A 17,358-nucleotide genomic window follows, 5' to 3' on the forward strand; every position below is an offset into this window, starting at 1 on the left:
TAATTATACTAAATAATACGGATCACTATTCTTTTCTCTCTTGTCGGTAAGAGTCTTCATTACCTTGTCACTCTCAGAATTATTTTTATTCCGTTAGTATCAAAGAAATCGTTAGCTTAAATTCTTGCATACGCAATCGTTTGTCAATGACTGAGTAATCGCTTTTATGAACATTTTGCAGAGGTTACGGCGCTTAAAGTGAAAAAGCCTCCGGATTTTGTGTACAAGTCCGGTCAGTGGGCTCAGGTCGCCGTCGTGCCGCTAGGGAGCGCTGAATTCCACCCACTTACGATGACGTCATCCCCACACGAAAACTTCCTGTCCTTTCACATTCGCGCCGTTGGGCCGTGGACGACGAACGTTCGGCGTCTGTTTGACCCGAGCCAAAGAACTGACGGCGGTATGCCGAAGGTATGATGAAATTATATTTTCCGGCTTCTGATCTGTATTGGATTGTAAAAAAAATATTATTGGACACGGGTCTAGGGTTTGCCACTGTTCAACTTTTGATAAAGAATTTATGTCGATTCATCTGATATCACATAAATTACTGATAGTATGTGTGTTTGGGAAAACTCACAAACAAATTACACGTGGTGTTTTGTATAAAGTAGTTTTATCGATACATTGGCAATTCACAACTGTAATTATGGGATACAAACGCCGATTAATTAAAATTTGCTTAAAGGTGAAATTAGTTTACATTATGCGCTTTTTCAATTAAGCTGATTCTGGACGGCCCTTTCGGTGAAGGTCATCAGAACTGGTACAAGTTTGAGGTGTCCGTGCTGATAGGGGGCGGGATAGGGGTCACGCCTTTCAGCTCCATCATCAAGGACATCGTGCACAAGTCCAAGAGCGGAATACCCATGCAGTGCAAAAAGGTACGTAGTCAAGTTTTATATTTAAAGATACTGATTTAATTTCGTACTGCACGATCGCCGGCCAAAACTAGACACATTAATTTAAACTTTTTTCATAATTGCGATGGTTATAAGCACGCACACACACGTTGCATAAGCGTGTTTACAAAAAACGTAAACTGAATCGCCGTCCCTTAGATACCATAACCACAGCAACCTGTGTACTTCCTGCGACAGGTGTACTTCCTGTGGGTGACGCGTACGCAAAAGCAGTTCGAGTGGGTGACGGACATCATCCGGAGCGTGGAGGAAGCGGACCAGCGCAAGATCGTTACCACGCATATATTCGTCACCGAGATCAAGACGAACTTCGACATCCGAACTTCCATGCTGGTAGGTTAAGAGCTTGGTTACATAGAGACCCATTACTACGAAAGTCCGAAATCTTAAAATTGGTTTCAACTTCAATAATGGTCGATGCGGTTGCTTGAAATAGTTAGGCTTTTATTTTAATGCGTTTATTGTTTAGGATTATAACCTAGATCAATCTTCTGAAAGTTTCGTTAATGTGGTTTAGGGGAACTGCTTTGATTATATTTCTCTTAAGTTACGATCGAGTTACTTGTTAATTGTTATTTTTTATGCCCCCGGATCGAATGATCGGGGGTATATTGTTTTTGGGCCTGTTTGTCTGTCATTGTATGTGTGTGTCTGTCCCGAAACTATACCCTTGGTCATTACTTTTGCAATATTGGTGATAGCAACTTGATATTTGGCATGCATGTGCATCTCATGGAGCTGCACATTTTGAGTGGTGAAAGACCAAGGTCATCCTTCAAGGTCAAAGGTCAAATATATGGATTCGAAGCGACGCAGTAGGGGGCATTGTGTTTCACAAATACAGCTTTTGTTATGTGCAGGTTTCGGAGGTCTGAAGCCGGCAACGATATACATATAACGATTTGACAAACTTTACAGAAAATAACTTATCATACATGTTGATGAAAAGTGACGATTTCTTTGAGAGGTGCATATTAATCTAATTTTTGTCTCACAATTTTAAATAAAGACGGCTCTTATGATAATGAAATAAATGGCACTGTAAGTGTTGAATTTAAAAGCAGCTTTAAAACGTGGATTTGCGTAGCTACGAGTTAACGTAATTTAATGCGAACCCCGGCATTTCTACACTTTAGTAGCACAAATTCCACCCTAAGACGAGTTTAAAGTAGGTCAAATTTCGTCCAAACACTTCTACATGTACAGTGTCAAATAATCGAAATAACTCGCTTGAATATTATTTTTTTATATACTAATAGCTGTCAGTTTAATGAATCATTCTTTATTTAGAGCGTAATGAAGATCTGTTGACGTAGTTAATTCTTCATAGGTCTAAAAGCTTTGCCCACATGTTTTTTCAGTATATATGCGAGCGGCATTTCCAGAAGATTTGCGGTCGCAGTCTGTTCACGGGGCTCGAGGCGACGACACATTTCGGACGTCCCCGCTTCTTCCGGTTTCTAGATAGCCTCAGGAATAGGCATCCAAAGGTAGTCATCCATTTTACAAAGGGTACTTTTGCTGGCTTTCACTGTTTCATATAAGTAAACTATTCAATGAGTGATAATATGCCATCAGATTGAAATACTTCCTTTATACTGTACAAAAATGTTTTGATGAATGTTATGATGGAATTACATGCATATAAAGATAAATCAAATAATATTCAGTTTGATGGTGCATGTTCGCTATGTTTTTAAATGTTTGGTATTCTTGTACAAAATTGATTTAGGAACGTGCATAAAGCCTTTTAACTTTTTGTTGCCCGAACACAGGCCCGGCGTATAGGAGTGTTCAGCTGTGGACCCGGACCTATGACATTGGCCGTGGAGAAAGCTGTGCAACAAGTCAACAAGTGTGAATACCCTACCTACTACCACTCCTATGAGAACTTCTAGTGCAACCATCAGATTTATGTTAGGATCATATGACTCTCCTGTGAGAAATTCTTCTGCGACCATACGACTTATTACCATCACTAGGTTAGCTTCTAGGGCCAACCGACCTTCTACCATCACCAATTTCCTCTGCGACCATACGACCTACTTCAAGCACTATGTAAACTTCCATTCAACCTCCAACCATCACTATGAGAACCTATATCGTGATAATCCGACCTACGACCGTCACTTTGCGAGAATTCGACGTATTGCCGCCTCTTTGTAAACTTAACGCGACCATCTGATCTACAGCCGCCGCTATGCGACCATACGACCTACCGTTCTTCCAGCTCTATGCGACCATACGACCTACCGTTCTTCCAGCTCTATGCGGCCATAATATCTGGGCAATAAATGAAGTGTGACTGTTTTCGTTTACATTTTTAGTATGTTTAAGTATTTTTAATTGGTTAGAAGGTTTTGAATTCAAATAATTATTTAAACCATATCAACAATTATTTTATATCTTTTGATATCTAAAAATGTCTTGTGTAGATGAGCATTGAAACAAGATTTAATAATCGCGTAACACTGGTGAGTTGCCAATCAATTCAAATAGGTGATAGTGATTCATTTGATATACGCTTCGATGCATAACCAATTGTGTTTTTAGTGATTAGGCAAACTATTTTTGGTAGGTAGGTATGGATTTTTTATGCATTTATGATGGACCATATTAAGATGTTTAAACGGAAAAGATATTCAAAACATATATAAAAACAATCTGCGAAAAGGAAAAAAATTAATGTTTTAAGACCGGGGAGTTCTTATGGTAATTCAAGTAACATGAAACAAACCTATTTGTTCGCCTTAGGATGGTATCAGTTCCCATAATTTGATAACCTGTTTTCAACTTCAAGACCTTTAATATCTTCACTATGCAAAGAAGGGCGCAAAGGAACCGTAAATCCTAGACGGTTTGATAATGGGTAGAACATCACTTTGATATTCTTCAAGTAGTCAATGCTCGCCTCAAACTTTCTATATGTCTACGTGTGTCAAGATACGGTTTAAGTCTTCAAAATGTGCGGGTCTGTGTTGCATTTCTGTTTGTGCCAAACGATCCAAAAACACGCTACTCAGTTTTTTTTTTTATATTTAACCTGCTCTATGTTATGTTTGTTTTGCATTTACACTTTAATCTGTAGTTTTAATGATACATACAACTGTAGAAATGTATTCTATTCAGTATATGTTTTGCTGTTACTTTTATTAGCTCACCTGCGCACAACGTAAACAGATTTTGGGATTGGATTTTGTTCGTGCGTCGTCAGTACACTTTTCATTCAAAAGACAGCTCCTTAACCGCTGGGCAGATTTTCACTAAACTTGACATCACAACTCATTGGATGACACAATCTGAGTATTGTTAAAATCGTTTCGTTAAGCTGAAAATGTAGGTTACAAAAGATAACAAAATATTGTGAACATTAAAACTATAAACATCGTATTCCCCAAATGTTAAAGTGTTAGCGATTTAATACGTTAGGTGTGCAAATCGTCTATTGGCCTTTCACGTACTTTGTTCAGATCGTTCTTATGGGGTCAAATCTGGCAACGCCCTAATGGTCTAATAAGTAATATACCGGATAGTCTTATATAGTAAATGAGTTTTAAAAAGTCTTCTGCTTTTAAACCGCAAGGGCGAATGGTTAAATATTTGGTATGTTACATCGACTAGTACAATGCTAAAATAATTATTGTTTGTTCAAATCTCGCCACGCCACAGGAGTAGAATAATTTATATGGACTGATACAGTAAATAACGGTTAACCCATATCTTAATAAGTGCTTTAATACTTGATATGACCCATCGTCTTGTGGACGTATACCAAACATGTTTTAACCATGTCCCTAGGATAAACAATTGCCAAGCCCAAGATGTAACATGTTTTAACCATGTCCCTAGGATAAACAATTGCCAAGCCCAAGATGTAACATGTTTTAACCATGCCCCTAGGATAAACAATTGCCAAGCCCAAGATGTAACATGTTTTAACCATGCCCCTAGGATAAACAATTGCCAAGCCCAAGATGTAACATGTTTTAACCATGTCCCTAGGATAAACAATTGCCAAGCCCAAGATGTAACATGTTTTAACCATGTCCCTAGGATAAACAATTGCCAAGCCCAAGATGTAACATGTTTTAACCATGTCCCTAGGATAAACAATTGCCAAGCCCAAGATGTAACATGTTTTAACCATGTCCCTAGGATAAACAATTGCCAAGCCCAAGATGTAACATGTTTTAACCATGTCCCTAGGATAAACAATTGCCAAGCCCAAGATGTAACATGTTTTAACCATGTCCCTAGGATAAACATTGCCAAGCCCAAGATGTAACATGTTTTAACCATGTCCCTAGGATAAACATTGCCAAGCCCAAGATGTAACATGTTTTAACCATGCCCCTAGGATAAACATTGCCAAGCCCAAGATGTAACATGTTTTAACCATGCCCCTAGGATAAACATTGCCAAGCCCAAGATGTAACATGTTTTAACCATGTCCCTAGGATAAACATTGCCAAGCCCAAGATGTAACATGTTTTAACCATGTCCCTAGGATAAACATTGCCAAGCCCAAGATGTAACATGTTTTAACCATGCCCCTAGGATAAACATTGCCAAGCCCAAGATGTAACATGTTTTTTTATAAACTGTTCAATCAAAATTTTAAAAATCTTCTCTTAAACTGCCTGTGTCAGTGGTTTAATATTTTAAAGGTTCTCTACTATCTTTGTGAAAATTGTGCAGTTGGTGTCAAAACTGACCACTCCCGAAGGGTCACGTGACTTATAAAAACGTGCAAAGTAAAAATAAATAACAAATCATTTTTGACGCCGACGTGATCGGGGGGGGGGGGGGTTGACATCATCTTGTGGATTTTACCTAGTTTGTTTTGTTTAAATTATGACCATTGTGTAAAAAAATGGCCACACCACTGGAGTCTTGTCTGCCTTAGGGTAAGATGTTTTTGCAATTAATTATATAAAAAAAATCTCTTAAACCACACAGCACACTTCTTTGATGCTTAGTATGTGACTTCAGATTGTGGTCCTATATGCATATTGTTTTTATCATGCCATTGGGTTCGAAAATTGCCTCGCTCGTTTACACAGGTTAGCGATCTAGGCCAACTTTGCCTTGTATATCTTCACCATTCATTCTGTAAACTGTACTTTAATTATGAATCTTAAATACTGATTATTTATGATTTATGCAATATACGTGTGCACCTTTTCTGAAATATTGTATAATTATTATATGAATAAAAACTTTTTATAAAATGCTAATGTACGTGTACTTATTATTTGTTACATTTTATAATTATTTTAGCTAAAACTAGCACGAAGTGCTTGAAGTGAGTAGTTTTTCTGTCGTAGTCGTCGTTCTTTGTAGTCGATGTACTCATTATTCGTCGTTCTCCGTTGTCCGTCGTATGCTATAGTCGTATCCCGTTGACATCCTTCAAAGGCGTTGTGTCGTCGTCGGTCATAGTCGTCGTCCATCATCATCCACAATAGTCGTCGACGTCGTCCTTCGTGATCTTCGTCACAAATTATTGGAAAAATGCCATTAAACGGCTTGTATGTATTCATAGAAACTTGAAATATGGTTTTTGTAATAAATCATTTGTTTGATTATAAAATAAATTCATTTAAATTCGCATTGGGGGAAGCCCTCTGAAAACACTTCAAAATCGATTTGTTTAAAATATTCAACCGGGGCCAGGGCATTAGAATTTCAATACCAGACTACCTATATGTCGACCATGCAGCACATTCAAAGTGCGAAAACAACTGCGTTTTTTCCATTTATTTTTTATATAAAAGACTCGTTTTCTTTACCATTTTAAGTTTAACACAGTCATGTTACTTCTGTTACTGTAGGAAATAACGTTAATTTAATAATATTAATTAAGGGAATTATAGAAGTGCCAATAGTTTATCACGAAGAATGAATGACGAAGTACGTATAATTTATTAAATAAAAAAATAGATGCATTACTCACGTTCAAAACATTTTCAAAAAGTGAACTAAACAAAAGCTCATCAGTTTTTAATTTTTTACAAGAATTCTACACGATCTTTTTAACAAATCTCATTTCAAGAACGGCTTTGTAATAAATGTCCCATGAGAAGGAATCTGGCCTCCAGTGGCGCAGATTACAACATGGATTAACAAATACCTCATGCGGCTCTCGTCTTATCATGCAGGAATGTTTTTAGTGTTAATTGCTTGCTGTTCTCAAATCAGGCAATGCTATAGCCTTGATTTAAATGGTTGGTGTTTAAAGAACTGCTCAGTCAGCAGAGGTTAAAAAACGTGTATGCTCATTAGGAGCTTTAGGATACCGTGCTGCTCGTCGTCCATTGTAATTCAGGCTATGCGTGCATTTTGTTCTTCTAACGATTCCACTTATAAAACTTTGGACTGATTTTAACGAAGTTTCACAGAAATTATGTTTTGGTGAAATCTTTTTAAAATGGTTCAGATCGTCCCGATCCGTTGCATATGTAGATCACCATGGCTAAAATATAATTTAGAACTGAAAACTTCAACAATCTAAGGGTCAGAATTAATAATATCTAATGCGTAACCAAGTTTGTTCAAATGATGACCCATGTGTAACAATGGACGTACCTTGTTGAATCTTCATACCCGTTTACATATATACATGTAAGGTGGAGACAAAAAAATATCTTCGATGAAAGCGCAAGGCACGAAAGTTTGCTATTGAGCAATTAACGAATAGTAGTAATCCTGTTTCAAATTAAGTTAATGAGATTTAAGTTTGCCTCTTCTTGCGGCTTGCATATCCGCTTAAATTTATGTAGGAAAACTTTAAACTCTTCTCAACTGATACTGCAAGGAAAAGATGTTTGGTATTTGACATGTAACATCCAATGGTGCCCTACTACCAAGTTTGTTCAAATCATTCCCGTAGGGTCAAACCTGCCACTCCTTGTGGGAAACTTGTTTTTCTTGTATACATGAAATGAACACGTTACAATCGTCACCTCTGAAACAGCACATTAAAAATGTTTGCTTTTTAGTGTTTAAAAAGTTTTTACATAATACAGTAGTCCTCTATCAACTTTGTTTCAATCACGTCACTAGGGTCAAAATTGGTCCCACCCTGTTGGTTATTTGTTTCCATTATATGTATATAGGAAACACTAAATAATCTAATTTGAAATCGCGTTTCTGAATTTTCTTGTGTTTTAGTAAATACTCTGAAATCGTTTTCTCTGAAATAGCATGGCAGAGATGTTCGGTATTTGTTGTGCAACATATATCTGATTTTCCTTTATTAAGTTTACCAAAATCATGTCCCTGGGGACATCGTATGCAATTCAAAATATGCAATAAGATAATTGATGAAAATAAATAATAATAAATCTGCGAGAAGTAGTTTTTACTCACGAATTAGGTAGTCAAAAAGACGGCGCTGTTTATCCTTACTTTGTTGTTGATGCATTACTTGTAACCCTAGTAGCTCACAGGTTGTCAACCAGTCTCTTACCTTTACATCGATTAAGAACACTCGGGCGCTTTTCGGCGTTGCTGTTTTACTCTGCTTAAATGACCTCTATATAACGCCAACAGGTACGAATGAATACATTCGAATTTTTTATAGGCTGATTCGAGAGAACTCTTTGAAATTTGCCTCCATCACTGTGTCTGTGCGCAGCGTAAAGGTTGTAACACTGTTCAATGAACGGAATTCCGGACTACCTCTCTGAATGTTCAAACGACACATTGACACAAATTGTGACCCAGTTACAATTATGCGTGAAAATCCATCTCGCAGAATTTATCCATCTCGCAGAATTTCAGTGTCTGTACTCGGTCCATAATCGTCAGGGGAAGACATACTTAACTATCGATAAACACATTTTTGCTTTTAAGATGAGAAAAAAAAACACCTCCGAAATGGTAAAGCGTCACTTTAAGAACGCCTGAATAGGCTACCCTTATTTGCCAGTTTGCTGTATTTGCTTTTTTGAATTCAATTTTATCTCGAAATGCATTGTGCTAAAATATGCCATTTACAACTCTCAATGAGATTTAAAAAGACCCGCGTCGTGCGAAAATGGGTCTAATGCCATATGAGCCCATCATAGCTATAGCTAACCCAGCATGCGCATCTCTCAGTCTGGTCAGGAGAAACATACTGAGACCATAAAACCTTTAGTGATTTTGTAGCGGACAGAATCGCCTCTGACCAGACTACGCAAATACACAGGTTGAGCTTGAGCTACGCTGGCCGAAACGCCATAAGACCATTTTCGCATGAAGCGGCTATGAAAGAGTGATTTGAATGTATCAAGAGAAAACTGCGTGTTAAATATTAACAAGTTATATTTCGATGATGAAGAAATAAACTGATAATAAGCCACGTAAGGACTCATGAAGTGAATTACCGTAGTATAATTTACTATATTATATTATATATTAGTCAGGTTCTTTTTCAGCAGTCCATACTTGCCTTGTTAGAGGCTAAACATCCACACCCAGTTGTAATTTAATCATGAAAATTGTTAACAATGTGTGTAGAGTTTGATTATTATCAAGGGCTTCTCTTTAAGCCGCTTTTTATCATTATTGTCTGATACGCGTGTTCGTATGTTTGTGTTCCCTGAAGAACTTTATCACCCGACCACTGCATCTTATAGATTAGCTATTATTTTGAAACGTGGGATTATAATTAATATAAAACATTTGTGTGTGTTTATCTCACGACCAAAACGTGGAAAACGTTGATTAATACTGATGTATCAACATTTACAGGACCTCACTTCTGCAATTGATGATGAGTTACTGTTGAGTATCGGGGATTATAATAATTCAATTGAGGAGACTAATATTTCTCAATAACATATTAATATTGTATCATAAAAAATGTCACTGGTTACATTATGGACACGAGTTGTTATTGTTCTAGGAGTATTTTGTCATATGGTAAGAAACTTACGTATTTTTATTAAGATTGATAAAATTGATATTATAGTGAATTTAACACAATCGGTGACAAAGCATTAAATGCGAATAGTTGTTTTGTGTAGGTTTCGATTGTAGTGATTATTTTATGTAGTATAATAATATTATTATTAGTATTATTGATGTTAATTTTGTTGTTCTTATTATGTTATCCACATAGACAGTTGCTGTTTCTTCTTCCGTACCAACCATCACCACAACACCTACTAGTCCTTCCATATCGTCTTCATCGGCAAATACTATATCGTCGGCTGTGTCATCGACAGTACCATCCACAACAACATCTAAAAACCTGCCTACTTCTACTCCTCCTACTTCTTCTATAACTATTACTTCTGATTCAATAACAGCAAATTCCATGTCTACATCGATGATTTCTCTGACGTCCGCAACAACTTCTTTAAATGCAACGATAGCATTAATTACTACGGCAGATGCGGCGACTACAACACAAACATCAACATCAACAGCATTATCCAATAAATCAACTACAGTGACACCAAACGAACCCAACCAGACATCTCCCCAATCTCTAACCTCGCCTAATAACGGATCTCAGTCAGCTTCGACACAACCATACTCAAATAATACACCATCGGAATCCGCAACAACATCAACTTCAACGTCGCCAGTTACGGAGAAACAACAGCAGATTTATTATGATAGAGAACTTGCGATCATTTTCGGTGTTGCGTGCGGAGTCATGCTTATAATCATTGCGGGAACGTGCATTCACCGTATGCGAAGTAAGAAGGGGCAACAACGGTTTTTCGTTGGAGGAGATGGTATTGAAATACAATCATCGCAATTTTAGTTTGCTCAGTGTGTACAGATGGATTTGTGTCTGCTTTTACCTTATCGTCATAACTATTACTGCTATAAACGTACAAACAAGTTGGTATCTGTCATTTTTTTTTACAATTGGTAAGCCACTTCAAAGGAGTCAATTAACATTTTCTGTTTCAAGTCAAAGACTTTGTCGTGATCTGTTTGTATATAGATATCATACTATTACTCCAACTCTGGCTCATCGAAAATGCTGTTGTGAAGATGCAAGTTGATAAGAGCGAGGGAGAGAATATCTTGGTGTTTTTACATTGAATTATCATAGGGTGTAATCACGTGACGATCACAATAGCGACGTCAGTGCCAATACTATATATATAAATATAAATATTTTCCTCTCGACTTTACTCTACGTTATTTTAGCGGGAGCTGTTATGTTGTGATCCCGCTAAGAAATTTCGTAACGATTAAAGTCGAGATTTAGGGCCAATATTAAGACGAAATAAACCCCAAAAACGTTTTTACTGATATGGCTGGACAGTTGGCGGCATTTAAAAAAATTAACATAAGTAATAAAGGGTATAAAACTGCGAAACATTTCTGTTTCGGCACGGACGTCGCCATCTTGCCTTCCTTTAGATCATCACGTGATTACCTCCTCTGATTATGTCTATACATGTTTAATATGTTAGGGTGACATGACTCTAATTAGCGGTTCATGACATCCTAAGGTCGAAATCCAATGTGTCGGCTCACACAGTTTGGTTTAGTTTAAATTGTGACTCTGTGTAAGAAAATGAAATTTATTAATGGACTTCAAATAACATCGAGGCGATGTGCAAATGCATAGCCGTTTGTATATATATTAAATGACTGTTATAATAAGTGTTAGTTTTGGCGCGATTTAATATGAAAATTATGCATGCTTGTCATTGTAAATAAACTTCATATTTTTCCTGAGTTGCGACCGCTTGCATTGCTGTGTTTATCGCTGAATACGCGTTTTATTTCTCGCCTAACTTTCGTGGTAGAATGTGAATATATGAACGCAGTTTGTATCAATCTATTTAAAGTTGTAATGCTGGGTGTACTGCATTATAATTATGTTTTTTTGAGATTGTAAAATGATTCACAACTAACAATTACTGTTATTTAATATATTTATTTTACTAGTAGATCATGTAAACATATGTATATATAGCCCCCATAGATTGTGTTGATGTAAACTAAATTTGTGTTAACAAAAAATTGATTAATAAAATTTACCTAAAATGGTTAACTCGTTCAATATGTCTGAAGATACACAATATTATGAACGTGTATTTTGTTAACATTTGCACACTTAGTAAGTACCATCATGCACTATATACCCGTTGCAATATTACATAACTACTGCATTTATCATAAGCAAATACAGACTAGGCTTGTGAGTTATTGTAAATAAATGTGCGACCATTTGACTTTTTAGTCGGCGTTAAAGGGGGAATGCATAGAAAAGTGGTCGGTTTTACGTGTATGTTTGAACTCATTTAATTGAGAAGTCCGCAATGAATTTTCTTGAACGACACTTCCATCCACTGCTATTTTGTTAAGAAGAGTTTCTTTAAACGAAAAATGGAATTAAAGCGGAAAGTGTCGTCTCTGATTATGTGCGCTCTTTTTGATGACAGTATATTATAAAACATTAAAGAGGATGTCGCAGAGTTATACCTAACAACAGCCAGGTTTATCGTTGCTTAAGACATCGGGCTGCATTGAGTTTGCGTATATCACATGAGTGTCTTTCTGTCTTTTTATAATAAACCTCACCACAAACTTGATATCGTAGCTCGTGGCATAATAGTTAGAACCTTGGCCGAGAATAAAACACATCCTTTAAAGGGTAGTCATTCAATAAGTACCTGGAGTGTGTAACAAATGATGAGAATATCGATGAAAAATAGAAAATTAACATTTTGCAAGTTACTTCCCTTGATATGAAGTTTACAAGTTATTTCATCTAACTTATTTAGCAGTTGTTTAGCAGTTGCCTCCCTTAGTAATACATCTTCCTAAATATAGCATTGCATTTCATGATTGTGACATATGTGACATCTTGCATAATGTGCTGTCTAGCCGAGCTCGTTATATACTAATACATGCATGCGATTGTTTTGTAACAAGCAGAATGTCCAATCATGTATTCAGCTCCATTTTCTCGGTTATATGTTATTCATACGCGTCGCAATAGTCGAAGTAAGTAGGGAAAACTTTTATCGTGAAAGCACATTTCAATTAATGGATTGATTATGAATAAATCAGTATTTATTAATAAATAGAATTCGCGTGCGTACATATTGAATATTCGTTAACTGAAATGACCTTATAACAATGATCATGAGGATTGGACGTGCTATACAATAAGCTTCTGTTTAAATGAATATACCATGCATACATTGATTATCTCATTGCTTCTGTTCACCAAAATACGTAAGGCTATATCAATTTACTTCTGAGAGTGTAGTTGTCTAATACCTTAAAGAAACAAAAATAGCAATCGTACAATGTGAGATAAACAACGCAAAATAAAATTGTGGAAACATGAAACATTTTTGATGATAATTGTATTTTGTGTATTAACTGATATTTGAAAACATTATAGTGAGCCTTATTCACAGAATAATAATACACGTACCGTGTGTAAGTAGGTTCCAAAGATGTAAAGTGTGTAATATGTATGTGAGTGTGACACAATCAATCTAAGTAGATGGCCCTAACGGGCGGGGAAATAAAACGTATTAAATATTATGATATACCGTAACAATTATTATAATTTTATTTGTAAAAGCATATTTTATGACCCAGACAGTTTAAATAGGAACACAAAAAAAGCTTGCAAAGACTCGTGACATATGAGTATGAGTTAATATAAGTTTTCTTAAGTTATATCACGATAAATATAAAAACAATCGTTAGTGAAGCCTTAACGGTTATATTTATAAGAAATACATTTTAAGTTGTTTGGAGGAAACTTGAAGGTTTACGGTATAGTGAAAACAAAAACGAGTTGGTGTGTAAATGGTATTATTTAATATTACGTAATATTTCGTGACACGCGAACATTATTTATAATAAAATATCACTCATACGCAATAGATTAAAGTACTATTAAAAATGGAAGCCATGCAAGTGCATTGTATACATAATACAGATTAATGTACAATAATCTAAATGCTCCTAAACAGCCAAATACTGCTGAATGCATGAACAAATAGAGTGTTACCATATTGAAAACGCTACACAACTAAGTTCATTAATCGAACTTAAAAGCGACATCACCGAAATTCGCTATTCGATCTAATCCCGTTCTCTTGGCGGCTGTTAAACTAATTCTCACGGCGATGTCTTCGGAAGACTTGGATACCGGTATATCCGGTTTGGATTGAAGGCAATCCCGGGCCGCCTTATTGAAGTCGAACATGTTCACTAAGTCCTTGTGGTCTTTTGTCTGCGTTAGCTTCGCCGACTGTTGCTTGAGTTCGTTCTCTCGTGTCGTCACCAGTTTCATGCAGTCCCGCAACATTGTTCTCTTTCGGTCTATTTCTCTTTCGGATAAATCGAAAAGCTTCCGTTCGCGTTCGTCCACCGAGTCCCGAATTCTATCAAAGGTTTGTCGGATTTGAACGGCAAGCTCGCGTTGTATTTGCTCAACATTATCAAAAGCTTTCACGAGCGTGTGGCATTTTTCCTCGAGCGATTTCTTTTCACTGTCAATCTCGCCAAGTGTCTTATCTATTGCGGGTGAAAATATCTTCATTGCTTAGTCCACGTTTATCACCTCATGGCCCGTGGATTCCTTGTGGTCCAACACCGTACAATCACAGCACACCGGTTGCATACACGGCTCGCAGAAACAGTTCAGCGGCTGAAGTTGATGCTTAGAACAATAAGCAACTTTTGATTTGCCGATTTGTTAATGAATGCCACAAGTTCCAGCACCGTGTGATCATTCGGTAATTTCTTAATCTCCAGAGCGGATGCGATGATGCCTTATCGACAGGTGGTGCAGCTGATTTCGACGGCTACGGGCATAGCGCGAAACAAAATCTCCTAAAGCACACAGCTCACATCTTTGATACTTGGAATGTATATTCAGAGTGTGGCCCTATTCGACTATTCTTGGTGTCATGTCATTGGGTTCGAAACTTGCCTCGCTCGTTTACACAGGTTAGCGATATAGGCAAACTTGGCCTTCTTGTACATCTTCACAATTCATTTTATTCTTTAAACTGTACTTTAATTATGAATCTCAAATACTGATTATTGATGATTTATTTACTTGAACACTTTTTTCTGAATATTTTATAATTATTATATGAATAAAAACATTTGATAAACGTACACAATACTAATTTACGTGTACTTATTTGTTACATTTCATAATTATTTAAGCTAACATAAGCCCGAAATGCTTGAAGTGAGTTTTTTTCTGTCAGTCACCTTTCCCTTTCGTCCTTCCTTGTCAGTAGCAGTCGTCGTTCTGTGTAGTCGTTGCACTCATTATTCGTCGTCCTCCGTTGTCCATAGTATGTTATAGTTGTCGCCATTTGACATCCTTCAATTACGTTGCAGTAATCGTCCGTCAACGTCCTTCATCATCATTCACCAAATTCGTCGACGTCGTCTTTCGTCATCTTAATCACAATTATTGGAAAAATTGCCATTTAACGTCTTGTTGGAACTCATAGAAACTTGAAATATGGTTCTTGGTTGGCCCTTTACCAAAATTTAAAAAATGATTTGATTCGTTTAAAACGCTTGGCCGCCACGTGTCTTGATTATTAATCTTTATAAGATTAAAAAAGATAACTGCAAATGTTTTGTTATAAACAATTTGTTAGCTTATAAAATAAATTCATTTAAATTCTACTTCAATATTGATTTGTTTAAAATATTAAACCGGGGCCGGGCATTAGAATTTCAATACCAGACTACCTACATGTATGTCGACCATGCAGCATATTCAACGTGAGAGAACAACTGCGTTTTTCCTTTATTTTTTTCTATAATAGACTCGTTTTCGTTACCATTTAAAGTTTAACACATGTAACTTCTGTTACTGCGGGAACTAACGTTAATTTAATAATATTAATTAAGGTAATCATAGAAGTGCCAATAGTTTATAAAAAAGAATCAATGATTAAGTACGTATAATTTATAAAAATAATTAGATCGATTATGCATGACTCACGGTCAAAACATTTTCAAAAAGTGAACTAAAACACATCACATATTAGATTTTACTTTTCTACAAGAATTCGACACGATCTTTGTAACAAATCTCATTTCAAGAACGGCTTTGTAATGTATGCCCCATGAGAAGGAATCTGGCCTCCAGTGGCGCAGATTACACTATGGATTAACAAATACCTCCTGCGGCTCTCGTCCTATCATGCAGGAATGTTTTAGTGTTTTTTGCTTACTTTTTCAAATCAGGCAACGTTATAGCCTTGATTTAAGTGGTTGGTGTTTAAATAACTGATCAGTCAGCAGAGGTTAAAAACGTATATGTTCATTAGGAGCTTTAGGACACCATGCTGTTCGTCGTCCGTGGTAAGTCAGGCTATGCGTTGGTGCATGCGTGCATTTTTTCTTCTAACAATTTCTCCTAATAAACCTCTGGACTGATTTTAACAGAAATTATGCTTTGGGGGAAATCTTTTAAAATGGTTCAGATCGTACCGATCCGATGCATATGTAGAGCACCATAGCTAAAACTGTATTTTAAAAACGAAGACTTCATCAATCTTAGGGTCAGAATTAATCATATTTAATGTGTAACCAAATTTGTTCAAATGATGACCCATGTGTAACAATTGACTTACCTGGGTGAATCGTCATACCCGTATACATATATACATATATAGTAGAGACTGAAAAATATCTCCGATGAAAGCGCAGGGTACGAAAGTTTGCTATTGGGCAATTAACAAAGAATAGTCATTCTCGACCAAGTTTGTTCAAATTAAATTACTGATGTTTAAGTTGGCCTCTTCCTGGGGCTAACCTGATTCGCTTCAACGTATGTATTAAAACTTTAAAAAACATCTCATCTGATACTGCAAGGAAAAGAGGTTTGGTATATGACATGTAACATCCATTGGTGGCCTTCTACCAAGTGTGTTCAAATCATTCCCGCTGGGTCAAACCGTCCCCTCCATGTAAAAGACTTGTTTTCTTATATGCATGAAATGAACACTTTACAATCGTCACCTCTGAAACAGCACTGTAATAACATTTGATTTTTATATCATACGGTAGTCCCCTATCAATCACGCCACTGGGGTCAAAATTGGTCCCACCCTATTGGTTATTTGTGTCCATTATATGTATATAGGGAACACTAAAAAATCTCATCTAAAATCGCGTTTCTTTAGTCTCTAGAGCTTTACTAAATACTCTGAAATTCTTTTCCTTTGACATAGCATGGCCCAAATGTTAGGTACTTGCTGTGTAAAATAACCTTATGTTCCTTTACCAAGTTTACCAAAATCATGACCTCGGGGTCTAAATTTGTCTCGTGCTGTTGTTTTTTTTAAATTAAACATAACATATGACCATGAGGCTTGGAAGTGTTCCAAATAAGACAATAGTGCAACATTGTGAACACTCAAGAAGTCATTTGTTTTTCCAAAATCATCATGAAAAAATGCGCAGACCA

General features: G+C 36.4%; 3 protein-coding genes across 6 annotated transcripts in view; 2 read left to right on the forward strand and 1 right to left on the reverse strand.

Annotated features, from left to right (window-relative positions):
• LOC127877225 (dual oxidase-like) overlaps positions 1 to 6,160 on the forward strand; it is a 50,571-nt gene extending 44,411 nt beyond the window's left edge. For all 4 annotated transcript variants that reach the window (XM_052422904.1, XM_052422902.1, XM_052422905.1 and 1 more), the window contains 5 exons: positions 182 to 411; positions 726 to 884; positions 1,101 to 1,256; positions 2,285 to 2,413; positions 2,699 to 6,160. In XM_052422904.1, the coding sequence (XP_052278864.1) occupies positions 182 to 411; positions 726 to 884; positions 1,101 to 1,256; positions 2,285 to 2,413; positions 2,699 to 2,821 (797 nt within the window). In that variant the 3' untranslated portion in view covers positions 2,822 to 6,160. The remainder of the gene's footprint in view (positions 1 to 181; positions 412 to 725; positions 885 to 1,100; positions 1,257 to 2,284; positions 2,414 to 2,698) is intronic.
• A 3,333-nt stretch (positions 6,161 to 9,493) lies between these two features.
• LOC127877231 (uncharacterized) lies at positions 9,494 to 11,932 on the forward strand. The gene is made up of 2 exons (XM_052422915.1): positions 9,494 to 9,833; positions 10,033 to 11,932. The coding sequence occupies exons 1-2, from the start codon at positions 9,774 to 9,776 to the stop codon at positions 10,684 to 10,686; spliced, it is 714 nt and encodes a 237-aa protein (XP_052278875.1). The 5' UTR covers positions 9,494 to 9,773; the 3' UTR covers positions 10,687 to 11,932.
• Positions 11,933 to 13,950: 2,018 nt separating this feature from the next.
• LOC127878864 (uncharacterized) lies at positions 13,951 to 14,604 on the reverse strand. The gene has a single exon (XM_052425390.1). The coding sequence runs from the start codon at positions 14,452 to 14,454 to the stop codon at positions 13,951 to 13,953; it is 504 nt and encodes a 167-aa protein (XP_052281350.1). The 5' UTR covers positions 14,455 to 14,604.
• Between the last annotated feature and the right edge of the window lie 2,754 nt (positions 14,605 to 17,358).

Source organism: Dreissena polymorpha, chromosome 4 (assembly GCF_020536995.1).
Source record: "Dreissena polymorpha isolate Duluth1 chromosome 4, UMN_Dpol_1.0, whole genome shotgun sequence".
NCBI classification, from domain to species: Eukaryota; Metazoa; Mollusca; class Bivalvia; order Myida; family Dreissenidae; genus Dreissena; species Dreissena polymorpha.

Bases quoted from the DNA above. Each gene is read 5' to 3' on its own strand.
- LOC127877231 (XM_052422915.1), top strand. From the start codon at position 9,774: ATGTCACTGGTTACATTATGGACACGAGTTGTTATTGTTCTAGGAGTA. The intron at 9,834-10,032 runs GTAAGAAACTTA...TTATCCACATAG, and splicing joins TAGGAGTATTTTGTCATATG to ACAGTTGCTGTTTCTTCTTC.
- LOC127878864 (XM_052425390.1), bottom strand. From the start codon at position 14,454: ATGAAGATATTTTCACCCGCAATAGATAAGACACTTGGCGAGATTGAC.